A 25,252-nucleotide genomic window follows, 5' to 3' on the forward strand; every position below is an offset into this window, starting at 1 on the left:
AAAAAGATCAATGCCTGGAATTAAGAATGTAAGTGCATTAACCTGTAAATCATACTCTGAAATTGGAAAGAACTTAGAGATATTGTGTCAATATAATTTGATAACCCAACATTTAACTTCTAATTAATATTTCTCAGTGTTTTATTTTTTAAAATATCAACCAGGGACCTTAGGAGTAAGGGAGAATTTGGGAGGAAAGAGAGCCCTGTGGGCAGATACCGTTTGCCCATGAGTGAGTGCCTGCTTTCAATGCAGGATCCTCTGTTAAGGAATACAGAATTTCTCTTCAATTACAAACATGTATGATGTTCCAGAAAGGCATGTATAGCTCATTTAGTCCAACCCTCTCATTTTACAAATAAGCTGAGACCCACAGAGGTTACATGAACTCCCCCATGCCACTGGCAGAGCCAATTCAGTGTTCTTTCCACTACACAATATCGATGCCAGGCTATTCCACGAATCCATTTTCAGTGAAATAAAACACATTAAAAAAAACAACACAGCCAGGACATGAGAGAAACAACTTCAACCACTGGCAATGGGTAGGATTCTATTCCTCTCTGCAACTCTCTACCCATGGAGAACCATTCTGTTTCCAGAATGTGGCCAGCTGGGAACCATGAAGAGAACAGCCAGCTTACTGGGTCCCCCCTGCGCAGGGTGGGCAGGCCACATTGCACTCTGATTCGGCTTGCCTAGGGGATGAGTATAACCTGTGTGGAGACAGTGACATCCTTACCCTGAAATTGACCTGCATACCACACTGTCTGTCACTGTGTTTAACTAATGATGCTCATGCACTCTGAGGAAGGAAATAGTGTGAGTGGTAGGAATGACCTTCCCATCCAGAAGAGATTTTTGAACTAAATTTTTGCTTTTCCCTAACAAAAAATGTGTACAAAGAACAAACACTTCAAGGAGCAATTCTCACAGAAAAAAAAACGATAGAGGACAGACTAGATCCTTCACATCAAACCTCAATTTTATGTAGGGTCAGAGGGAAGTTGATTGTAACAGTTGCCAGGACCAAGTGATTCTGCAAAGAGTGTCCATCCATTTTTGGCTCCTGACTTAGACCTTGCTAGTTGAGAACAAACCTGAACAGAAAGAACTCTGAAATTAGGTAGAGTAGGCACAGGAAACAGTGACAGACTTTATTTTCTTGGCCTCCAACATCACTGCAGATGGTGACTGCAGTCATGAAATTAAAAGACGCTTGCTCCTTGGAAGAAAAGCTATGACAAACCTAGACAGCATATTAAAAAGCAGAGACATTACTTTGCCAACAAAGGTCCATCTAGTCAAAGCGATGGTTTCTCCAATAGTCATGTATGGATGTGAGAGTTGGACGATAAAGAAGGCTGAGCACCAAAGAATTGATGCTGTTGAACTGTGGTGTTGGAGAAGACTCTTGAGAGTCCCTTGGACTGCAAGGAGATCAAACCAGTCAATCCTAAAGGAAATCAATCCTGAATATTCATTGGAAGGACTGATGTTGAAGCTGAAGCTCCAATACTTTGGCCACCTGATTCAAAGAGCCTACTCATTGGAAAAGACCCTGATGCTGGGAAAGATTGAAGGGAGGAGGAGAAGAGGATGACAGGATGAGATGGTTAGATGGCATCACCAACTCAATGGACATGAGTTTGAGCAAACTCCCGGAGATGGTGAAGGACAGGGAAGCCTGGCATGCTGCAGTCCATGGGGTTGCAAAGAGTCAGACATGACTAAGCGACTGAATGACATCGAGGCACAGGAAGCCTATGTGGGGTTGGGAATGAGGCTTCCTCGTCATTTGGAACACGACAGGGTTGAAGATGGAAGACACAGCGTTCAGCATGGCGGCCTGAGAAGCTCACTGATGGAGGGAAGACAGGTTTCCTTTGTCAGAATACCTGGGGATGTGCATTCAAACTGAGTAGACACCTGTCCTGCCGCCCCCTCAACTACTGCCTCAGAATGCTAAATATTAAAAATGTAAAAGCATCAGTTCAGTTCAGTCGCTCAGTCGTGTGTGACTCTGCGACCCCATGAATTACAGCACGCCAGGCCTCTTTGTCCATCACCAACTCCCGGAGTTTACCCAAACTCATGTCCATCGAGTCGGTGATGCCATCCAACCATCTCATCCTCTGTCGTCCCCTTCTCCTCCTGCCCCCAATCCTTCCCAGCATCAGGGTCTTTTCAAATGAGTCAGCTCTCCGCATCAGGTGGCCAAAGTATTGGAGTTTCAGCTTCAACATCAGTCCTTCCAATGAACACTCAGGACTGATCTCCTTTAGGGAGGACTGGTTGGATCTACTTGCAGTCCAAGGGACTCCCAAGAGTCTTCTCCAACACCACAGTTCAAAAGCATCAATTCTTCACCACTCAGCTTTCTTCACAGTCTAACTCTCACATCCATATATGACTACTGGTAAAAACCATACCCTTGACTAGACGGACTTTTGCAGGCAAAGTAATGTCTCTGCTTTTCAATATGCTATCTAGGTTGGTCATAACTTTCCTTCTAAGGAGTAAGCGTCTTTTAATTTCATGGCTGCAATCACCATCTGCAGTGATTTTGGAGCCCCCAAAAATAAAGTCTGACACTGTTTCCACTGTTTCCCCATCTATTTCCCATGAAGTGATGGGACCAGATGCCATAGTCATACTCAAAAGGAAATCTCCTTTGACTAAGAATGGAGAGATCAACTACAGCCATGAACAGTAGATGAGGCCATGCAGACCCAGAGAAATGGAGTCCAGTTAAGGACAGATCCTCGGAGGGGCCAGGAATCTCTGTTGACCTAATTCTAGGCCAGAAGTAAAATTGTTTTTTGTTTTGACCATGCTGCAAGGTTTATGGGCTTTTTGGTTTCCCAACCAGGGATTCAACCCAGTCCCTTGGCAGTGAGAGCACAGAGTCTTAACCAATGGACCGCTTGGAAAGTCCCCAGATATACTCCCAGCCCAGCAAAAGCCAAAGTAAGCATACAAGTAAATTGTGACACGGTCTATCATCATAGATTTAAGGTAGTAATGTATTAACATTAACTTCCTGATGTCAATGGTTGTACTTTGGTTTATACAGACTATTTTGGCTTGCATTAGGTGTTTGCTGCTGCTCGAAGGCTTTCTCTAGTTGTGGCAAGCAGGGGCTACTGTTTGCTGTAGTGTACAGGCTTCTCATTGTGGTGGTGGCTTCGCTTATGGAGCACAGGCTCTAGGCGTGCACAGGCTTCAGTAGTTGCAACATGTGAGCTCAGCAGTTGCCGTGTGCAGGCCCTAGGGGGTGGGGACAGTAGTTGCACCACATGGGCTTAGTTGCTCCACACCTTGTGCAATCTTCCTGGACCATGGATCGAACCCTTCACCCTGCCTTGACAGGCAGACTCTTTACCACTGAGCCACCAGGGAAGTCCTAGCGTGGTTGGAGTTAACCTCAATTGTGTTCAGTCTTGTTTGGTTAAAAAGGCCCACAGTGGCAAAAAGAGGGATTCTGGTCTTGATTTTGACACTACTCCTCTGTTTAATCACTAACAAGTCTTCTCACCTCTCTGAGCTTCGTATTTCATCTTTGTAAAATGAGAACAATAATCCCTACCCTGCCTATCTCATCCGGTTATTATAAAGAACAGATTAGGAAACATATGTGAAAAGAAAACATCAATCACCTTGTGACCATGAAGTGGCCTCTGACCTAACAACCCTCCTCATCCCCACAAGTGTACCCATTTAGAATGGGCTAATAACCCTCAGCTGCTCAGCAGCGATCAACAACACTTCACTTGATCCCTTCAGGTGGACACCTCGAAAAGCTCTGCCCCTTCTCCTAGACCCTGATGGGTTCCAAGGGTCAGTCAGTTCCCAGGCCACTTCCTGAGGCACCTGGAAGTTCCTGTCGCTTAGCAACGAAAGGAATCAGAGATGGGATGATGGTGAGACAGGGTGGGGTGCCAACCACAGCAGGTTTCTGTGGCAACTGGAGGTATGAGGGACCCTCCCCCGCTCACAGGCCCTATCATGTTGCTGCTGGGGACTCTGCTGAGCTCAGCAACACCTGCCAGTAAACAGGGTGGCACTTCTTTCCAATACATATGTCAACTTCTTTCCCACCTGACTTCCTCAGTGAGGAAGCCTACCAATTTCTGAGCATCTATGTGTCAGGCATGTCACCTAGCTCAACCCTGATAATTATACAACCTATCCCACTGATAAGGAAACCAAGCTCCGAGGAGTTCAGGCCCTCAACCTGAGGAACCTGTCCCAGAGGGCACACAGTTGGAACCCTGCCCTACTGAAGAGCAGATACCTCCTCCTGACACACACATCGGTTCCCCACTGGGGAGGCTGGAGGAGGAGCAACAGCAACTCAAAGCTTTATCCAAATGTTTTATTTTGCATAATGACTTACAGACTGTTTATAGATAAGCCTAAGTCCCTGAGGGGCCAGAGATCCCAGCGTGCAAAACAACAAACAGACCCAAGGCCTGAAGAGGGGCAGTGAATGCATTAGAAATGGATGGGGTGCATCATCCCACAATCTGGGGCTCAGCTTAATTGGTAGATCTTCAGAGTCAGAAAAGACATGTGTATTTGGTCTCTAATATCTGTGCTGAGGGAACCAGGGAGGGAGCTTGGGAGGCATGGAAAGGCTGGAGTATGCATCTTCTCTGGCCTGGGCAAGGATGGCTCCAAACACCGTTCAGAGTGTCAGCCCCCGCTCCTTAAATAGCTGCCTTAGAGCCTCTTCCAGCTGTCGGTTTGTTCCCTGGAGCCCCTTCACCACCTGTGCCGCCCACTCGAAGTATTCCTGGACTCGGTGTTCAGACCATCCTGCGTAAGAGTGGACAGAAAACCGCTCGTGTTGATGTCCAGGAGTGCCCTGGATTTTGCCCACTTCCTGAGGGGCTTGGCGCAGGGCCATGAGTTCCTGATGGAAGGATTTGTGCTGAAAACTTCCCCTTGGCCCAGCTTCTGTATTTCTACTGTATGAAAGATCAGAGGGGTCTAGTAAGATTAGTCTAGGGAATTAACAAGAACACTTGGGGTTTTATTCCAGGGGAACTGACCAACTTGTGACTTAAGAAGATGGATACCCTTCCTCTTTCCCTCAGAGCAGGGGGGGAGAGCGTACCCTCTGGGATGCAGCGATTCAGGTCCCTCAGATTGTACAGCTTGTCTGCCAGCTTCACCAGTTTAGCTCCGGGGCTGCTGTGGGGTGCCTGCTCCACCTGCAGCCGCTTTCTCTCCAGCTTGGGCAGAGTCTTGTCATCTGTCACCTCCTCCACCAGGCGCCGCACTTGGTCCCCAAAGTGCAGCTCCACCTCATCCAGGGTGGTGTCTGTGTCCTCCACCGTGTCATGGAGCAGGGCTGCCTGCGAACAGGCTCCCACTCAGTCCTGGGACGCCTGCCAAGGGGTGCCAGAAGCTGATTGGGGCCCCTGATTCCCAGCCCAGCCTCCTAGCAGAGGAGGAAAGTTACCTGTAACACCACAATGTCAGTGATCCCCGCCTCGTGGGTCAGGATCCGAGCCACACCTGACGGGGCAAAGCAGGAAGTCAGGAGCGGGTTCAGGGCGGCGTGATGTGGGTTCTGCAGAGCCAAAGGTGGCCTCCCCTCACTAGTGGGGTGACCTTGGGCAAGTCCTTTACTCTTTTTTTTTGTTTTTGGATGTCCACTGTACACAGGGAACAGCCATGCCGACCGCCCCAGGTCGCTGTGAGTCTTAAACACGAACTGTGCCTGGCACAAAACTTGGTACCGACTAGGTGCCCGAGGAGCTGCAAGCCCTCCGCGTTCCCTTCCCGGTCCCCACCCCCTGGAGGCTACAGCCGTGGCTCCCCCGGCGGCGCGCCCACCGATAGGGTGGTTGATGTAGGGGGTCCCTTCGGGGTCCTTCCGCCGCTGCCATTGGTGCTTTCGGGCCGCGAAGTCAGCAGCCTCCAGCAGCTGGGCCACCTCGGAGCCCATCGCGCAGGTGGGGCGGCTACCTTAGGTCCCAGGCGCCCAGGGAGCGTGGACCCAGCGTCCACAGCGCCCCCTGGCGCCGCGGAGGCCCTGGATATGGTGGAGTCTGGCCCGGACGCGTTCTTCCGGGTCTCACGAGTGGGCCTTGGGTGTGGGAAGCTGCTGCCCACAGCATAACAGCTCCTGGTTAAGTGTGCTTTGCCGAGGGTGCAGGAAGAATATGGCCTGGCTCTCTGGGAGCTCGAAGCCTAGGAGAAGGAGGAAAACAGACAAGAAGACAGTGGCCTCACTGTGTCCGGAGCAGGAAGGGGCAGGGGACTGTGGTAACTTGGAGAGAGAGCAAGTCACCTAGCCTCTAGGCCAGAGACAGCTTCTTTGGGGAGGACCCTCTCCCACCATGAAAAGACAATTTTCAAGCTGCCAATGCTCTGAACATTCTCAAAGTGCTCTAAAAATAGTTCTCCCTGAAAGAATGGCCTGGTTGCTATAGGCAAAGGAGCCTCACACTAGGGCCCAGAAGACCCTCGGGGTCTGACGTTCTGGAAATTGGAACTTACAGTGGGAGCCCTCCGTGATGGTTTCAGACTTAAGACTCTCAGGCTGCAGTGCTGTTTCTGCAGGAACTGTTTTCTTTGCTCTCAGGTGCCAGGAACAAACTCTGCATGTCTTTCTTGTGCCTTGAGGGTTCCTACTTCAGTCCCCAGGCACTGCTGTGGGGCGCCTGGGCTTATGAGCGTTGTCACTGTTGTTCTGAGAGAATGACGTTGTCAGGCCTCAGTAGACACTACAACAACACAACACTGTGGGCTGGTGGCCTCTGGTCTTTTGGAGAAATCCCCTGTCTCAGCAGACAGTATCTATGAAGTATGAGGTTTGCTGAGACTGGGAGACCCTGGAAGAGCTGTCCCTGTGAAGTGGGGTTGGCTGAATGCTAAGTTTACTCCAACTGATTAGCAGCTTTTGTACTTTGGCTGGTAGCTGGGGCCAATGAGGACTCAGGGGACAAGTTAACGAAAGTACTTGCTCTTGCTTTTCAGCTAGTCTTGGTGGTTGCCATGATGCAGAAGTTAGAGAGGAAAGCCCCAAATGCTGGAAACGAGGTCCCTGGGGCCTGAAATGGAACAGGCTGAATTCCCATGGCTTCCACGGCAGCCTGAAAGTTAAGAGTGGGTAGAGAGAAACATATCTGGTTCTAAACGCGTGTCTGTTCTTCAGGCTAGTGGCTCAACTCTTGGCTCATTCCTCATTTGGCCCTCCAGCCTTCTGAGCCTTTTCCCCTTCAGCTCAGAGAACCTTAGGCAGCATGGAGCCACAATCCCCACGTTTTTCAACAGAAGACAGAAACTCAATCACTTTCATCTCTCGCTAGAGGTCTGTGACAGAGAAGCTTTAGGTTTATGTTAACGGTGCTTTGATTTTTATTTCCTTACTGACTGCATCTGTGGCTTAGAAATAGAGCTGTTGGGGTTTCTAGGATCAGGGCCGAGGTGGAAGTGGAGTTGACCTCTCATGGGCTTCCAGAGGAGGTCAGGCCCTCTGCTGACAGGCCTGTTGGTGGGGCTGCTGCTGTTCTTCAGCTGGATGATGCGTGCTCAGCCGGCCTCCCTGTCAGGTACAGTGCTCTCCTCTGCCCACCACCCCCTCCGGTGCTTTGCTTTTTTAGCAGGTATAGGCTACTCTGGGGAGCTGGTGAGGAGAGAGAAAGCTTACCCTTCTGATAATAGTTGACCCCTTTTACTCTCCAAAAGGGGTGAATGGGATGTGGGTAGATCATTCCTGCCTGTCTCCAGCCCCCCTCGCCCCTCCCTTCAGCTTTGGCCTACCACCCCCACCTGTGCCAGACCACCTGGGATGCTGATGGCCATCACTACCCGGGTTTCTTCTGCCCTCGGCTCTCTGACACCCCGGAGGAAGCCTACTGCTGCCACCTGCAGGCTGCAGGGGGCTTCTGCTGCACTCAGGCTGAATTTGAGGCGTTGAACCAGGTCAATCTGTCCGCCCTTCGGCCTCCTCCCATCTTCAGGTGAGAACTCCAACCCCAGAGCCACTGGAACGCTGACAGGGTGTTCCAGTATCTTGGACTCTGTTCCTGATTTCTGGGGTGGGAGGCTTGTAGTTTACAGACAGATCTCAAACATAAAATCACCTAAATACATGATTACAAAACAATCTGTGAAGGAAAAGTTCAGGGGGCTGTGAGAATGGGTAACAGGGAGTCACTGTAGGTGTTGTGTGGCAGGTGGGGTTGGATGGGTGTCAATACTGAAAGGATCTTGCAGTCTGGAGTACATGTATTATCAGTTCAGTTCAGTCCGCTCAGTCGTGTCCGACTCTGCGACCGCATGGACTGCAGCACGCCAGGCAAACTTGCTCAAACTCAAGTCCATCGATGCCATCCCCCATCTCATCCTCTATTGTCCCCTTCTCCTCCTGCCTTCAATCTTTCCCAGCATCAGGGTCTTTCTTTTCTAGTGAGTTAGTTCTTCGCATCAGGTGGCCAAAGTATTGGGAGTTTCAGCTTCAGCATTAGTCCGTCCAGTGAATATTCAGGACTGATTTCCTTTAGGATTGACTGGTTGGTTGGATCTCCTTGCAGTCGGGGTTTGATCAAACATGTATTATCGTCGGAGTTTTCAATCCTGAATCTGTCCGTGGATAACTTCAGGGTACCTGTGAGCTCCCTGAGTTTGTATTTACACATTCTGCACTTTTCTGGGTAGCTTTCTACAGACTCTCGGGGGCTCTGTAACATGAAGCAGCGAGAACGGCTGGGGCCTGCATCCTGATACCCTCCCGTCTCTCACAGGGGTCCGGGCCCGCTCCTAGCGCTGAGCCTTTACAGCCTGCTGCTCGTGGCCCTGATGACTGCAGACCTTGTGCATTTCTGCCGCGTTCGAGGGCGGGGCCGGGGCCGGGACCGATGCCGAGACCAGAGCCCCAGCAGCGACCGGCGTCCCTCTAGGTCCTCCACCATGCGCCCCCTGCAGGTCTCGGCGGGAACAGACTAAGCGCTGCCGGGGCTTCTTCGCGCCTGCGGACCGGGGCCGAGCACCGCCCCGCGCCTGGCGCGCTCTCGCCTTGGCCCCGCCCGTTCCCCGCCCCCGCCTCTGACGCAAGACAGGGGCCGGGCAGCCGGCGGCGGATTCCCGAGCCTAGACCCACCCTACTCCAGAGACTGCGCCTGCGCGCCCGGGACGTGTGTGGCGCGATGACTGTGAGTGGTCCAGGGACCCCTGAGCCCCAGTCTGCCGGCCCCGGGGTGCGTACCCATCTACCCATCCCCCTGGGCCATCTCCACTTCTCACCTGCTCGGACGATTCCCGGGCCGCCTCTTCCCTCTTAGTTTGGCGCTCCATGGGACTCGCCCGCGACCCCCAGCGTCCTCTCCCAGTAGCTCCCCTACTCACCCTGAAACCACCTGCGACGTTTCCACGCGTTCCCTCCACAGGCCAGCTCCGTGGAACAGCTGCGAAAGGATGGCAACGAGCTGTTCAAATGCGGGGACTACGAAGGTGCCTTGACGGCCTACACGCAAGCCCTGGGTCTGGGCGCAACGCCCCAGGACCAGGCCATTCTGCATCGGAACCGGGCGGCCTGCCACCTCAAGCTGGTGAGGGAGCCGGCTGCCCTTCCCCTCGCCTGCCCGGACCTCTTTTGCCCACCCCCCCGCTGCTTGTCCCCCCACACTTGTCACATGGCCTTTGGGCCTTTAGGTGATTCGAGAACAACCCTGTTATCCAGTTTTGCCCGAAAAAGGAGATGACCAGCATCTCAAGCCCTGTATTTTCTGTTTCAGGAAGATTATGAGAAAGCAGAAACAGAGGCAACCAAAGGTAGGGGAATGAGGGCCCTTGGGTGGAGCCTTGGGGTTTCTAGGGTGGGCAGCCCTCACTTTTTCCTTCTCCTTTCACCCCTAAAACACATCTGCCTTCTTTCCCGCCCCCTCCTTCCCTGGGCATCTCCTTTTCTGCAGCTACCCTCACCTTTCCTGAGGCTGAAATACTGAGCCCCACATCCGTCCCCCCACCTTCCTCTAGCCCTCGAGATCTTTCCCTACTGCTCTTGCCTGGAGATGGTGGCCTCTCGGGTGCTGACAGAGCTCCTGTTTGTGCTCAGCCATTGAAAAGGACGGCGGGGATGTCAAAGCACTTTACCGGCGGAGCCAAGCCCTAGAGAAACTGGGCCGCCTCGACCAGGCTGTCCTTGATCTGCAGAGATGTGTGAGCCTGGAGCCCAAGAACAAAGTTTTCCAGGAGGCCCTGCGGAACATCGCAGGCCAGATTGAGGAGAAGGTATGTGAGTAACCGGGAGAGCGAGGCATTGCCCAGTGGTAGAGGGACGCTGGAAAATGGATCTGGAGCAAAGTTATAATCACAGATCTCTGAAGAGGGGATACTGATGGCAAATGACCTTATAGAAGGATGCGCAGCCTTGTCAGTGGTCACAAAAAAGCACATTGAAAGAACAGCAAGGAGCTATTCTTTTCAGTGGTCTGTTTGGCAAACATTTTTAACATTAAAAAAAAAATGTATGTTTATTTTTGGCTGCTTTGGGTCTTAGTTGCCTCACTCAGGATCTTTGATGCCTTGTATGGGCTTCTCTCTAGTGGTGCATGGGCTCCAGAGTGGGCGGGCTCAGTAGTTGTGGTACGTGGGCTTAATTGCCACTCTGCATGTGAGATCATAGTTCCCTGACTAGGGATCAAATCCATGTCCCCTGCATTGGAAGGCAAATTCTTAACCACTCGCTACCGGGGAAGCCCCATTTGGCAGACATTTAAAGTTTGTACACATTGCTAGAATGAGGGAGACAGACAGTTATAGGGTGAGGTTGGGGGGATTGTGGGCTTGTTCATGACTGCTTCCAGGGGGTGTAAATTGGTACAGCTCCTTTGAGAGTCCTTTAGCACATCTCTTAAAGCATATCCTGTGATTCAGTATGTTTACTTCTTGGCTATCTTCCCTAGAGAAGCCTTGTCCATGTATGCAAGCAGGTGTGTGTATGTTTGTTTCAGCCTTGTTCGTAGTAATGAAAAATTGGAACTTGCCAAAATGCCCAGCAATAGGGGAATGGCTAAACAGATTGAGTCACATCCTTATTACAGACACCTATGTGTAGTTATTGAGAATAGGTGGATCGTCATGTATGGAGGTGGAAAGCTGACAGTGTGATATCATCTATGTTAAAACAATCCCCCATATATGCACCCAAAATAATACCATGTTTTTTTCATGGGTACACTTGGGTGTGTCATTACAAAGGAAAATCTTTTAAAAGAGAGACATCATAATGATAACAGTGTGACTGCTAGGGAAAAGAATGGGCTTGCAGGGGTTTTTCAAAAGAGATTTTGCTTCATCTGTTCATTTTTAAAATAAAGAGACAACGTTTGTATGATTCACATATTTAAAAATTAAGGAGCTGCTGCTGCTGCTGCTAAGTCACTTCAGTTATGTCCGACTTGGTGCGACTCCATATACAGCAGCCCACCAGGCTCCGCTGTCCCTGGGATTCTCCAGGCAAGAACACTGGAGTGGGTTGCCATTTCCTTCTCCAATGCGTGAAAGTGAAATCTCTAAGTCGTGTCTGACTCTTAGCGACCCCATGGACTGCAGCCCACCAGGCTCCTCTGTCCATGGGATTCTCCAGGCAAGAGTACTGGAGTGGGGTGCCATTGCCCTCTCCGAAAATTAAGGAGAAGAGAATCTAAAGAACATCATTAACTATTTTCAAGTTGGAATTAGCCTGACAACTGGATGTTAATATGCTGACCCAGTGGAAGCAAGTAATATGATGGCAGACACCTTATCAAAAGATTGAGACCTGGGAAAGCAAATTATTTTCCTCTCAGCGTCAGGTCTATTTGATCTGCAGGGGCTGCCTCGAGCTCTGTGTTGAGAAGGATTAGGAAGCACGTCGCCTGGGCCTAGGAGGGGATTGATCAGTGGTGTCTACTGTGGATGCAGGAGGGGCAGTGAGGACACACGTGTTAGGCATGTGTGCTATCCACGCCCAGAACCCTGGGGAAGGAAAAGGCCTAGGATGAGGTTGGTCATCAGATTTTTTAAAAAATCTATCAAAAAGAGACTCCTTGACCTAAACAGGGTATCAGCAACTTCATCATGACCTGCTGGCTCCCCTGCAGGAGGTATAAATGCTGATTCAGTGCCATGGGCGGTGCACCCAGACCGCCACACAATACACGGCCCCCTAGGAGTGGGTTTTCTTGCACCCTTCTGAATGGCACTGCCTTCAGCATCGGCACTGCTCCCTGCTACCCAAGGAGGAAGCAGCTCAGAGAAGGAAATAGCCCAGGGAAGTTTGGGAGAAACTGCCAGGCAAGTCTCTTCCTGCCCAAGGTAGCTGGGTGCGAGGCCTGGGCCCAGACATCCGTGCTGTGCCTCCCGGAGTCAGGAGCCAGGCCTAGGGAGGAGCTGGAGAGAACAATGAGGAAATGTGTTGTCTGGGGCCAAGAGGTGATTCCTCCCATGCTTTGCTGGTTTGTCGTAGGTGAGATACATGTCCTCAACGGATGCGAAAGTGGAGCAGATGTTTCAGATACTATTGGACCCACAAGAAAAAGGCACCGAGAAAAAGCAAAAGGTATAGACCTGGGCGAGTGGGGGCTGAACTCCCCTAGTGCTGCCCACCCCTCCCTGTGTGTGTGTATGATGTTGGCCCAGGAGCCCCTGCTGGCCTGGTCTGCTGGCACATCACCCCTTAGGTGGTGCTGCTGGGCTCACAGAGCCTGAGTGGGGGCTCTGAGGGCCTGGGGCCTCAGTGTGGGCCACGGAGAGGGAACCAGTGTTCCTGGAGCACCTACTGGTGCTCAGGTCTCATGCCAGGAGCCAGGTGCACAGAGGTGTCTGAGTCACAGACTTGGCCCTTCAGGCTTTGCCAGGGACTTAAGGCTCCATTTATGCTAACCATCAACTCCCAGAGCGAGCTCTTCCCTCTGCTTATAGAGGAGGAAGCTGATGCTCAGAGCGGTGAAGGTTATGGCCAAGGTCCCTGAGCTCAGTGGAAGCAGTGAGGTTCAGGTTGCCTTCTCTCTCCATGCAATGTGCAGTGTTCACGTCAGGATGCACTTCCTTTGACGCAGGCGTCTCAGAACCTGGTGGTGCTGGCCCGGGAGGATGCCGGGGCCGAGAAGATCTTCCGGAGCAATGGGGTTCAGCTCTTGCAGCGCCTGCTGGACACAGGAGAGCCCGACCTGATGCTGGCAGCCCTGCGCACCATAGTTGGCATTTGCTCTGAGCACCAGTCACGGGTGGGTGTGGCGGAGGGTCTAGCTACTGCCTCAGTCAGTCTGTCTCCATCCACTCATGTGGGATCTTAGTTCCTTGACCAGAGATTGAAGCCGTGCCCCCTGCATTGGGACCACAGAGTCTTAACCACTGGACCCCCAGGGAAGTCCCATAGCTCTCAACTCAAAGGGCAGAGTATAAGGAGACACATAACAAGAGAGGCAACATTAAAATGACAAAAAGACCAACCTGATTTGGGACAAAGTGAGGCCAGGAACGAGTGTAAGCAGCCCGGGGACACCCTGAGCACGTGCGTCAGAAAGCTCACAAGCGTTGCCCTCGGCTCTTCTCAGAGATGCCTGGTCACTGATGCCCTCCTTGTCCGTGTGGTAAAAGCACGCTGCTTGCAAAGAACGGGGCACCTGTCCTTCCCTTGCCATCAGGCTGGCATTTTGCTTGGACACAGGTCCTCACAGTGTGTGACATGGTGAGTCACGTGACCCACAGCATCTTCACCATCGAGTCAGTGACTGGATATGCAGGGCAGGACCCTGAGATGGTTCTCCGTGGAGACTGTGGGTGTCCTGCACACACGATTCAGCCAGCACAGCCCTGTCCCAGGCCGGTGTCACCAAGTCCCTGCTCTGGCTCTTGCCTGCACCAGCTGGACTCAGGGAGCAAGGACTTGACTCTCGGTAGCTTTTAGAGGAACCCACAGTTTCTAGATCAGGGGTGGAAATGTGAAATATCCTGTGAAAACTAGTCAGGCCAAGATCGGGTTCTATTTCTGGGTCTCCCAGAACTAAAACTGGTAAAATCATGTGGATTCTGCCCACCTCCTGCAGCCTTCCTGGGATCCCTATGGGATCTTAGTTCCCCAACTAGGGATTGAACCAATACCCCTTGCAGTGGAAACTTGGAATCTTAACCACTAGACCACCAGGGAAGTCCCTGCAGTGTTTTCTTTAGGAAGCCCTTCCAACAAGAGAATCCGGGTATCACCCAGGTCTCGCCCTCAGGCAGACCTACTCTGCTTTCCCAGGGAGCTGCTCTTTCCACTCACGTCTTCTCCCCTCTGGCCACCCTCTCCAACACCCAGTTAGGGATCTCTGAAGCTGCCTTTTGCCAACTGGAAGCTCTGTCCACCTCTCTCCCCCCACCAGACAGTGGCCACCTTGAGCGTGCTGGGAACCCGGCGGGTGGTCTCCATGCTGGGCGTGGAAAACCAGGCCGTGTCCCTGGCTGCCTGCCACCTGCTGCAGGTTATGTTCGATGCTCTCAAGGAAGGTGTCAAAAAGGGCTTCCGCGGCAAAGAAGGTGCCATCATCGTGGGTGAGTCAGTGGAAGCTGGTCTGTGTCCTGTGGGTGTTGCTGTCGTGGGAGGCAGGGGCTGAGCTGGCCAGGTTGGCTACACCTGCAGGTTGTTCAGGAGAAAGGCTTGTTGACGGCATCTCACTCTAGGGTCTAAGGGCCTGGGGCGCCTCTGGGGTAGGCTAGAAACCAGCGCCCAGGCTGCAGGTCCCCTTGCCCTACCAGGGAAATTCAGGGTCAGACGGGGCTGGGCCACTGTAGAGCCGGTGAATGTCTTCCCGTTGCCAGATCCCGCCCGGGAGCTGAAGGTCCTCATCAGTAACCTCCTGGAGCTCCTGACGGAGGTGGGGGTCTCGGGCCAAGGCCGAGACAATGCCCTGACCCTCCTGATTAAAGTGGTGCCCCGGAAGTCTCCCAAGGACCCCAACAACAGCCTCACCCTCTGGGTTATCGACCAAGGTAGGTGACAGAGTTTGAAAAAGAGGTACTTCTCTGGCAGTCCCGTGGTTAGGACTCTGTACTTGTCACTGCCGAGGACCTGGGTTTAATCCATGGTTGGGGAGTGAAGATCCCATGTGGATCCCATGCGGCACAGCATATAAATAAGTAAATAAATAGAAATACGGGTAGATAGGGCTTCCCTGGTGGCTCAGAAGGTAAAGAATCCTCTTGCCAGTGCAGGAGACATGGTTTGATCTCTGGGTCAGGAAGATTCCCTGGAGAAGGGAATGGCAACCCACTCCAGTATTCTTGCCTGGAGAATCCCATGCACAGAGGAGCCTGGTGAGCTACAGTCGTTGGGTTCCTTAGAGTTGGACATAACTGAGTGGCTAACAGTTATTGGCCATACACTTATAGGTAGGTAAATAAATAGACCAAGCATATGTGTGGCATGTTGCTCAGATGGCTGGGCCTGTGCGACCCCAGGAGCGATTGCACCCAGCATGTGTGTCTACGCTGAAGCGCATGTGCCCCGTGCTATACCCTCCGGCAGCATCGGACCTTTCAGCCATGTACGTGTGGACTCGCCCACACGTCGAGCAGGCCCACGAGCAGGTTAACAGGGAGGCTGGGTCAGCTTTCTGTGTCAAGTTTTTTTCATTGAGTGTGTGTTACTTCTGTACACAGGGGGAAAGTTCTTACAGTTTAATATAGAAGTTCACGCTTCTCCTTTCCCCTAAAGAAACATAAGGAAAGGTTGGCAAAGTCCCAGCGTGAGCAAGCCTGTTGGGAACTCATCTTTTCTTGTTATCCCAATGATCCGATGAGGCATGAGGTTATTTTACCTGCAGTTTTGCAGCTGTGAGGAACCTCCATGCCCCAGAGCATTCGGCCCCACAGGCAGGGCCAGCACACAGGCCTTAAGTTCTGAGGTCGTTTGCTGACCTCAAACCTGCCCCCCCGTAGACAGTGGGTCCGCCAGCCCGATTCTGTGAATCTGCCTGTACTCTGTGACCTCGTGCGAGTGGAGACCTCTTCCCTTCACCCATCGGGGTTGGAACTGTGTTCTGCTGTCTGAATAGGGTGTCTTTTCAGGTCTGAAGAAGATCCTGGAGGTGGGGGGCTCTGTGCAGGACCCTCCTGGGGAGCTCACGGTGACGGCAAACAGCCGCATGAGTGCCTCCATTCTGCTCAGCAAGCTCTTCGATGACCTGAAGTGTGATGCCGAGAGGGAGAATTTCCACCGACTCTGTGAAAACTACATCAAGTAAGGGAGCCCTCCTACAGCCAGTGCTCCCTCGAGAGTGCTGACTCTTTGGGGAGAGACAGCGGTGAAAGGTTTTCCATCAGAGAAATGGCCTTGGGGAGGACTTGTGAGAGTCAGAGTGGTCCCAAGGGCCACTTGTTGTTTCAGAGTCCCTCTTCAGGGATGTTCTTTCTTACTTATTTATTTATTTTTCCCACACTGCTTAGTGTATCAGATCTGTTCCCTGACCAGGGCTCAAACCCATTCCCCCTGCTGTGGAAGCACAGTCTTAATTACTGGACCGCCAGGGAAGTCCCCAAGGATATTATTTCTTACATCAGTTCTCCTCCAGTGTGGGTGGCTCATTGCTAAAGAATCTGCCTGCCAGTACAAGAGATGAAAGAGACACGGGTTCAGTCCCTGGGTCGGGCAGATTTCCTGGAATAGGGAATGGCAGCCCACTCTAGTATTCTTGCTTGGAGAATCCCATGCACAGAGCAGCCTGGCGGGCTACAGTCCATGGGGGTCACAGAGTTGGACACGACTGAATACGCACAAACTCTCAAGCTATCTAGTGCAGCCAGTGTCCTCCAGCACGTAGTGTTCACTGAGCACACGCCGTGTGTCCGTCCTGACACACCAGTGCTGCTTCACAGTCCTCACCCTTAAGGGCTCACAGCTGGGAGCAGCCTGGTGGATAACAAGTCATGGAGTAAGTGGCCCACGTTCAGACCTCAGTGACTACAGGGAAGGAGACGGGGTGGCGTGAGTGACAGCGACCTGTGTTAGATGGCAAGTCATCGGGGGTGGGGTGGGACTCGAATGAAAGCCTGGATGAAGAACCCCGGTGGTGTCCTGGTGTTCCCGCTGGCAGCTTTTCTTGCAGTTGTTGCCCACATCCTGCAGATGCCTGGCCAGTGGAGGAGGCGGGAGGGAAGGGCAGTCTCTCTGTGCTGGCTGTGATGTGACAAGTGCTACCCTGTGCCCCGCAGGAGCTGGTTTGAGGGCCACGGGCTGGCCGGGAAGCTGCGGGCCATCCAGACGGTGTCCTGCCTCCTGCAGGGCCCATGTGACGCCGGCAATCGGGCCCTGGAGCTGAACGGCGTCATGGAGAGCGTGATTGCCCTGTGCGCCTCGGAGCAGGAGGAGGAGCAGCTGGTGGCCGTGGAGGCCCTGATCCACGCGGCCGGCAAGGCCAAGCGGGCCTCGTTCATCACGGCCAACGGCGTCTCGCTACTCAAAGACCTGTACAAGCACAGCGAAAAGGACAGCATCCGCATCCGGGCGCTGGTGGTGAGATGGGCAGGACTGGGCCGAGCCAGCAGGCGGTCAGGCTGGGGGCCCTGGCTGGCCCGTGTCTCAGGGTGCAGCCTCAGCACACGCTTGGTGAAAACGGGGGATGTGCAGGGCCTTGTCGAAGGGTCTCCCTGATCACTCAAGACAGTAAAAAATATGCCTGCAGTGTGGGAGATCTGGGTTCCATCCCTGGGTTGAGAAGGTCCCATGGAGAAGGGAATGGCAACCCACTCCAGTATTCTTGCCTGGAGAATCCCATGGACAGAGGAGCCTGGCGGGCTATACAGTTCATGGAGTCGCAAAGAGTTGGACACGACTGAGCGACTTTCACTTTCAGGGCCTTGTCAAGGCCAGAGCAGGGCCCTGGCTCCTCCTGGGGAGGAGGAGGAGGAGGTGAGCCTTGAACAGAGAGGACACCTAAGAATGCAGGCAGCCTGGGCTGCCCACAGTGGGTGGTGGGAGCGGCTCCAGAGGAGTTTGGAGGACACACTAGGCCAGGCAGGTCCGGGGGCTGTGTGAACAGGTTGGGCTGCCAGGCAGCCCCCAGGGCCAGTGGTCTAGGGAACACCAGACCCCTGTGAGCCTGATGCAGCCCTGCCCCTGGAGGAAGCCGGTCCTCCTCTTTCGGGGAGGAGGACCTTGTCCTGGGTTTCTCCCTCCCATGGGGATCCTGACCTTGGCTGAGGCACCTGTCTTCTCCCCACACATATCTTAGCTCCGCCAGTCAAGAGCTTCCTTGGTGTGAGATGGGAAGGAACAGAGCAAGTCCCGGTGCACATCAGGAGGGTGGGGCCCGGGCCAGCACAGTGGTCAGCATGTCAGTCTCTCTCAGATGCTACCACATGGCCACCCTAGCAGCTGGTTCTGTCGGCTTCCCAGGGGGCACTAGTGGTAAAGAATCCACCTGCCAGTGCAGGAGACATAAGATACGCGGGTTCAATCCCTGGGTTGGGAAGATCCCCTGGAGGAGGGTGTGGCAACCCACTCCAATATTCTTGCTTGGAGAATCCCATGGACAGAGAAGCCTGGTGGGCTGCAGTCCATAGGGTCGCAAAGGGTCGGACACGACTGAAGTGACTTAGCACAGCACAGTCCAGCTGGTAGCCTGGTGGGGGTGTACCTGGCCCCCCGGGAGCCTGGCAGAGTGCTGGGGGGGAGCCCTGCCCTGCCTCTGTCCCTTGGCCAACAGCTGGTTCTCACCCTCTCTTCCAGGGGCTCTGTAAGCTTGGCTCAGCCGGAGGGACTGACTTTAGCATGAAGCAGTTTGCCGAAGGCTCCACTCTTAAGCTGGCCAAGCAGTGTCGAAAGTGAGTGGTTTAGCATGGCCGTGGCTCCCTGCCTACTGGCCAGACCTCAAGAGAAGAGGGGAGTCCTCTGTCCTCCCCAGGCAGACCCTCCACGTGAACTACTTCCGCATGTGGTGGGGATGCCCCAACCACTGGCTTTTGCCCCCTGGGTCCTGGGGTGCCCCTCCTGCTGCCCCTCTGCCACCCCCCTGCTCGTTCTGATAGTCATCAGTGCCCTGGACGCCCCCAGGTGGCTGTGCAATGACCAGATGGATGTGGGCACGCGGCGCTGGGCAGTGGAGGGCCTGGCCTACCTCACCTTTGATGCCGATGTGAAGGAAGAGTTTGTGGAGGATACAGCTGCCCTGAAGGCTCTGTTCCAGCTCAGCAAGGTAGCCCCTGGGTTCCTGCAGTCGTCCAGGGACGGTGACTAGGATTAGAGCCCAAGGGGCTTTCTTGGCAGGTTGTGACCAACGGCGTTTGTGACACAGGGCTGGTAGCCCAAGTGACTGCCCTGTGTGGCCTGGGCGTTCTGACTGGCGCCAGCTGTGTCAGAAGGGACACTCTCTTAGGAGGAGTCGGGGAGGTCAAGTGCAGGAGCTCCCAAAGTCGGGGGCCACCCTGGGGCCTGGGAGGTGCCCGGATTCATCCTGGTGCCCGGGGGGCCCAGCCGAGGGTAGAACTGGGAGCCTGGGCAGCACTGACCCCGGTGCTGCTCTGCCCCCGGGCTGGCCGCTGACGGCCCCTCTGCCCCCTCCCGGCAGTCCGAAGAGAGGTCGGTGCTCTTCGCGGTGGCCTCCGCGCTGGTGAACTGCACCAACAGCTACGACTACGAGGAGCCGGACCCCAAGATGGTGGAGCTGGCCAAGTATGCCAAGCAGCACGTGCCCGAGCAGCACCCCAAGGTGAGGGGACCTCCGCGTCGTGGGGGGCCAGCTGACCTGAGGCATCCACAGCAGATGCGCCTTCTGTTTAAGTGGGTTTCTTTCTCTCTTAATCTTTTTTTAACTTAATTGATTTGTGTGTTTATTTTTGGCAGCACTGGGTCTTTGTGCTGCTCTGGCTTTTTTCTAGGCGTGGTGAGCAGGGGCTACTCTCGAGTGGCCGTGCACAGGCTTCTCGTTGCGGTGGCTTCTCTTGTTGCAGAGCACGGGCTCTCGAGCTCAGGCTCGGTAGTTGTGGATCACGGGCTTAGTCTCCTGCGGCATGTGGGATCTTCCCAGACCAGGGATCGAACCTATGTCCCCTGCACCGGCAGGTGACTTTTTAACCACCGGACCACCAGGGAAGTCCTCTTTCCCTTTGTTGTCATGCCCATCAATGTGTGCCATGAGAAGGGTTCCCCTCTCCCCTGCCCGATCAGCTGAGGTCCCTCTGCTCAGCTGCCTCCTTCCCCAGGACAAGCCGAGTTTCGTGCGGGCTCGGGTGAAGAAGCTGCTGGCGGCCGGTGTGGTGTCGGCCATGACGTGCATGGTGAAGACCGAGAGCCCTGTGCTGACCAGTTCCTGCAGGGAGCTGCTCTCCAGGTGAGCCTGCTCCCTGCCCATCAGCCTCCCCACTGCTGATGAAACTACAGAGGGAGCTGCTGCTGGTGCAGTGGGCTCCTGGAGTAAGAGGGGCCGCCCACCTGGCAGTCTGCCTTTGCTGAACTGGGGCGCGGAAGGTCTGCCCGCCCGAGCCCCAGCCCGCCTGCCCAGCCCGGCACTCTCCCCGCAGGGTCTTCCTGGCTTTGGTGGAAGAGGTCGAGGACCGCGGCACTGTGGTTGCTCAGGGAGGGGGCAAGGTAAGCTGGCTCAGACTCCTTCAGGATGGGCCACAAAACATGACTCAGTGGCTGCCACAGCCGAGATCGGTGTTGGATGGGGACAGAGAAATGTCATTAGCAGCCAGCAGGAATGTCTTCCTGATGCGTGAGTGACGCTGAAGGGCCCTGGACTTTGTGGCTACAAGGGTCGGGGCGTTCCTGTGTCATTGACCTTTATGGCCCCATGCCCGGCACAGTCCACATCTAGCCCTTAATAAGTGTTTTCCAGAAGCATCTGGGTAGCTTGCTGGGAGGCCTCAGAAGTGAGAGGGTGTGAGTGGGTGTGTGGTCAAGCGCGGGGAGAGAGACGGGAGAGGCGAGGGTGGCGCAGTCAGGGCCTCGGGCCTCATGGTTCGGGCCTCATGATCCTGGCTGCACCCTGGGTGCTGATGGGCCTGTCCCACAGGCTCTGCTCCCACTGGCCCTGGAAGGCACTGACGTGGGGCAGACGAAGGCAGCCCAGGCTCTCGCCAAGCTCACCATCACCTCCAACCCAGAGATGACCTTTCCTGGCGAGCGGGTGCGTGTCTTCCTGCCCCAGCCCTGGCCTGTCCTCCACCCCCTCAGTGGGCCCTCCTGGCCTTTCACTCGGGCTGTGGCTCCTCCATGGGGCAGTGTCGGCTCTGCTGGGCCCTGGGGTGGGGAGGGCGACCTTTTGGGGGCTGGACTCCCATCTGCAGGGCTGGTGGGGTCAGGAGAGCTGGGGCGGGTAGCCCTGATGCATGGGTGTGTATTGCAGATCTACGAGGTGGTCCGGCCCCTCGTCTCCCTGTTGCACCTCAACTGCTCCGGCCTGCAGAACTTTGAGGCACTCATGGCTCTAACGAACCTGGCGGGGATCAGCGAGAGGCTCCGGTGAGGTCCGCAGGGATGCGGGGCCTGGGTAGGGCACCGTAGTTTAGACCATTCCCAGGAAAGCACTTTACAGTTTTTTTGTTGTTATTGTTATTCATTTACTTACTTTATTTTTGGCTGTGCTGGGTCTTAGTTGCTGCACGCTGGTTTTCTGTAGTTGCGGTGAATGGGGGCTGCTCCTCATTGCTGTGCACGGGCTTCTTATTGTGTTAGCTTCTTTGGTAGCAGAGCACAGGCTCTAGGCACCCTGGCACAGGCTTCAGTAGTTGTGGCACGTGGGCTTACAGTTGATTCTCGGCATGTGGGATCTTCCCGGATCAGGGATCGAACCTATGTCCCCAGCATAGCAGGCAGATTCTTATCCACTGGACTACCAGGGAAGTCCAGCACTTTACAGTTTGGAGTGTGCTCCTCAGTTACTTATTTGCCAGACAGGCCGAGAGGCGTGATTTGTGCAGTGTTCTGCGAAAGGGCAAGGAACTAGGCCATAAGAGTGCAGGCCCTGGAGTCAGACCACCTGGGTTCAAATCCTGGCTTTACTGGTTATTAGTGTGTAACCTTACAAGTAATTTAACCCCTCTGTGCCTTAGTTTCCCCCTCTGTGAAATGGAATGGTTATATACCTATCTCTTGGAGTAGCAGTGAGGAGGATTAAATGAGAAAATGCAGGTAAAAGCATTTACTACCTAGATGCCTGACTCCTAGCGATATGTCCAACAATATGTATTACTGTCACTAATGGTGAGACTACTCAGTCTCAGTCTCCTCTTCTGCAAAATAGTAGTGATAATCACACGTGCATCTTTACCATAGGGCTATGGTGAGGATTTTTTAAAAAATATTTATTATTTGGCTGCGCCAGGTCTTAGTTGCAGCATGCAGGATCTTAAGTTGTGGCATGTGAGATCTAGTTCCCTGACCAAGGATGGAACCTGGACCTCCTGCATTGGGAGCACGGAGTCTTAGCCACTGGACCACCAGGGAAGTCCCTATGATGAGGATTAAGTAAGATTCCAAGTGCTGGGTCAGGGTGAGTGCTCAAATGTTAAGATGTTAGCATCGCCATCATCACCCCCAGGTCTCCTAACTCCTAGTTGAGATCATTTTCCAAGGTCCCACGTGCTATCTCCTCGGCCGGGTTAGAAAGCTGGAAACCACTGCCTGGTGGCTTCAAACTTGCGCAGGGAGGTCTCTGCATGTTGCCCAGGGAAATCCTTGGCCCAAGGCTTGTTGTTGGGGAAACAGGGCTGGGAGTGATGGATGCAAACGCTCAGGTGATGCTAACCCTTCCACCCTTGGCCCCGCAGGCAGAAGATTCTGAAGGAGAAGGCTGTGCCCATGATCGAGGGCTACATGTTTGAGGAGCATGAGATGCTCCGCCGTGCAGCCACGGAATGCATGTGTAACTTGGCCATGAGCAAGGAGGTGAGGACTGGTCCAGGCAGTCACGCCAGGCAGGCACCCAGGAGTACCCGGCCCTGGCTGGGCTTTGCCCCATCTGACTTGCTCCCTCCCCACTCGTGGCCACAGGTGCAGGACCTCTTTGAGGCCACGGGCAATGACCGGCTGAAGCTGTTGGTGCTATACAGCGGCGAGGATGACGAGCTGCTGCGGCGGGCGGCCGCCGGGGGCCTGGCTATGCTCACCTCCATGCGGCCCTCACTCTGCAGCCGCATCCCCCAAGTGGTCAGTGCCTCTTCTTGGTGGAGACAGGGGAGGTGGGCCAGGAACCCCTACTGACTGCTGGCGGTCGGTTGGTGGAAGGCAGTCCCAGGGTGTGCGGGTGGTGTTTGCTGCCAGGGCTCCCTGCTGCTCCGTGGTCACACTGCCCTGTTTCCGGCAGACCACACACTGGCTGGAGATCCTGCAGGCCCTGCTTCTGAGCCCCAGCCAGGAGTTGCAGCACCGGGGCGCTGTGGTGGTGCTGAACATGGTGGAGGCCTCGAGGGAGATGGCCAGCACCCTGATGGATAGTGAGGTGCTGGAGATCCTGTCGGTGCTGGCCAAGGACAAGGAGAGCCCGGTCACCAGGGCGGCCACAGCTTGTCTGGGGAAAGCGGTGGAATATGGGCTTATCAAACCCAGCCAGGACGGAAAATGAGGGCCTGCCTCTCGCACACGCTACCCATCACAGCACAAGGAGCAAGGACAGACTGGCTGGTGGGGGCTGGGATGCAAACATCTGGCCTCTCCTTCCCAGCTGCCCTTTGATGTCCTCTGTTCTGAGTCAGGGAGCACGTTCACAGCCCTGCTCTCCCAGCACAGCCTCCGGCCTCCGGCCTCACATGGCAGGGCACTTTTTCCTATACTACTAAGACAGCTGGGAATGGGGACAGCGTGTCCTAATTCAGCCTGTGGGTTCCTGGTATTGGGAAGGACACAGCAAACAGCCTCACCAGCTATGAGCATCACCTGAGCCTGCTAGCAGGACCACCTCTGATCCTCTAATAAAAGCTTGTGGAGGGATTTCATTGTGGTCCAGTGGTTAAGACTCCGTGTTTCCAAGGCAGGGGCTGCAGGTTCGATCCCTGGTCAGAGAACTAAGATCCCATGTGCCAATATGGCCAAAAAAATAAAAGGAAGTATGTGGAACTCAAGTATGTGCTCTGTCAGCAGGCAGGGAGGGCTGGCAGTGGGCCAGAGTATGGAGCGGGAGCTGGGCATGATTGAGTAGTGTGGGCAGCTTTACAGCAGCACAGTCACCTCTAGGGAGGGGATCAAATGGATTCCCACCCAAGGTCTGCTGAGTTGCTTATCCCTGTTAGAAGGTCAAAGGGTAAACGTTGGGGAGCAAATCAGTATTTAGTTACATGGATATAAATGCATTCAGTTCAGTCGCTCAGTCGTGTCCGATTCTGCGGTCCCATGGACTACAGCATGCCAGGCCTCCCTGTCCATCACCAACTCCCAGTTTACACAGTCTCACGTCCATCGAGTCAGTGATGCCATCCAGCCATCTCATCTTCTGTCGTCCTCTTCTCCTCCTCCCTTCAAGCTTTCCCAGCATCAGGGTCTTTTCCAATGAGTCAGTTCTTCATATCAGGTGGCCAGAGTATCGGAGTTTCAGCTTCAGCATCAGTCCTTCCAATGAATATTCAGGACTGATTTCATTTTGAATGGACTGGTTGGATCTCCTTGCAGTCCAAGGGACTCTCAAGAGTCTTCTCCAACACCACAGTTCAAAAGCATCAATTCTTCAGCCCTCAGTTTCTTTATAGTCCAACTCTCACATCCATACATGACTACTGGAAAAACCATAGCTTTGACTAGATGGACCTTTGTTGGCAAAGTAATGTCTCTGCTTTTTAATATGCTGTCTAAGTTGGTCACAGCTTGTCTTCCAAGGAGCAAGAGTCTTTTAATTTCATGGCTGCAATCACCATCTGCAGTGATTTTGGAGCCCCGAAAAATAGTCTGCCACTGTTTCCATTGCTTCCCCATCTATTTGCCATGAAGTGATGGGGCCGGATGCCATGATCTTCGTTTTCTGAATGTTGAGTTTTAAACCAACTTTTTCACTCTCTTTCACTTTCATCAAGAGGCTCTTTAGTTATTCTTTGCTTTCTGCCATAAGTATGGTGTCATCTGCATCTCTGAGCTAATAGGCCTTTCAATACCTCTGCCTTTGTATTGAGAGTTCTCAATGGCCTCCAGTCAGGGAGAACTCGGGATCTAGGGTTGGGAAAACGCTGAAGGGGACCCCAGTAGCTGAGCAGGGTTGGAGCTGGCCGCCACAGTTACCCCCACCTGGCTGGGCGGATGGTTCCAGAGCGCCTGCTTCCGCTCTGCGGGCCAAGCCCAGCTTGACTC

The 25,252-nt window shown here is 53.9% G+C and overlaps 2 protein-coding genes across 8 annotated transcripts; one reads left to right on the forward strand and one right to left on the reverse strand.

Annotated features, from left to right (window-relative positions):
* Nucleotides 1–4,364: 4,364 nt before the first annotated feature.
* Nucleotides 4,365–5,997, reverse strand: HDDC3 (HD domain containing 3). 3 transcript variants are annotated; one of them, XM_081547086.1, is made up of 4 exons: nucleotides 5,848–5,997; nucleotides 5,471–5,526; nucleotides 5,123–5,363; nucleotides 4,365–4,821 (listed from the first exon to the last, which is right to left on the reverse strand). In XM_081547086.1, exons 1-4 carry the CDS (start codon nucleotides 5,957–5,959, stop codon nucleotides 4,691–4,693), a joined length of 540 nt encoding a protein of 179 aa, XP_081403212.1. In that variant the 5' UTR covers nucleotides 5,960–5,997; the 3' UTR covers nucleotides 4,365–4,690. The 3 variants fall into 3 exon arrangements, 2 of the variants coding, with proteins under 2 accessions (XP_081403212.1, XP_081403211.1); XR_014070478.1 differs by having other exon boundaries at nucleotides 5,123–5,396; nucleotides 5,471–5,997; XM_081547085.1 differs by having other exon boundaries at nucleotides 5,471–5,997.
* Nucleotides 5,998–9,126: 3,129 nt separating this feature from the next.
* UNC45A (unc-45 myosin chaperone A) lies at nucleotides 9,127–23,908 on the forward strand. 5 transcript variants are annotated; one of them, XR_014070477.1, is made up of 20 exons: nucleotides 9,127–9,215; nucleotides 9,405–9,566; nucleotides 9,753–9,789; nucleotides 10,073–10,248; nucleotides 12,467–12,559; nucleotides 13,059–13,226; nucleotides 14,367–14,535; nucleotides 14,803–14,973; nucleotides 16,051–16,222; nucleotides 17,194–17,494; nucleotides 18,710–18,804; nucleotides 19,034–19,175; nucleotides 19,548–19,688; nucleotides 20,182–20,309; nucleotides 20,500–20,566; nucleotides 20,994–21,107; nucleotides 21,327–21,447; nucleotides 22,750–22,867; nucleotides 22,973–23,128; nucleotides 23,286–23,908. XR_014070477.1 is itself a non-coding variant. In XM_081547025.1 (20 exons), the coding sequence occupies exons 1-20, from the start codon at nucleotides 9,165–9,167 to the stop codon at nucleotides 23,414–23,416; spliced, it is 2,712 nt and encodes a 903-aa protein (XP_081403151.1). In that variant the 5' UTR covers nucleotides 9,127–9,164; the 3' UTR covers nucleotides 23,417–23,908. The 5 variants fall into 5 exon arrangements, 4 of the variants coding, with proteins under 4 accessions (XP_081403151.1, XP_081403149.1, XP_081403152.1 ...); XM_081547025.1 differs by having other exon boundaries at nucleotides 21,327–21,442; nucleotides 22,973–23,132; XM_081547023.1 differs by having other exon boundaries at nucleotides 21,327–21,442.
* Nucleotides 23,909–25,252: the final 1,344 nt, after the last annotated feature.

This window comes from Giraffa tippelskirchi, chromosome 12 (assembly GCF_054371585.1).
Source record: "Giraffa tippelskirchi isolate mGirTip1 chromosome 12, T2T-mGirTip1v1.2.pri, whole genome shotgun sequence".
Lineage (NCBI taxonomy): Eukaryota > Metazoa > Chordata > Mammalia > Artiodactyla > Giraffidae > Giraffa > Giraffa tippelskirchi.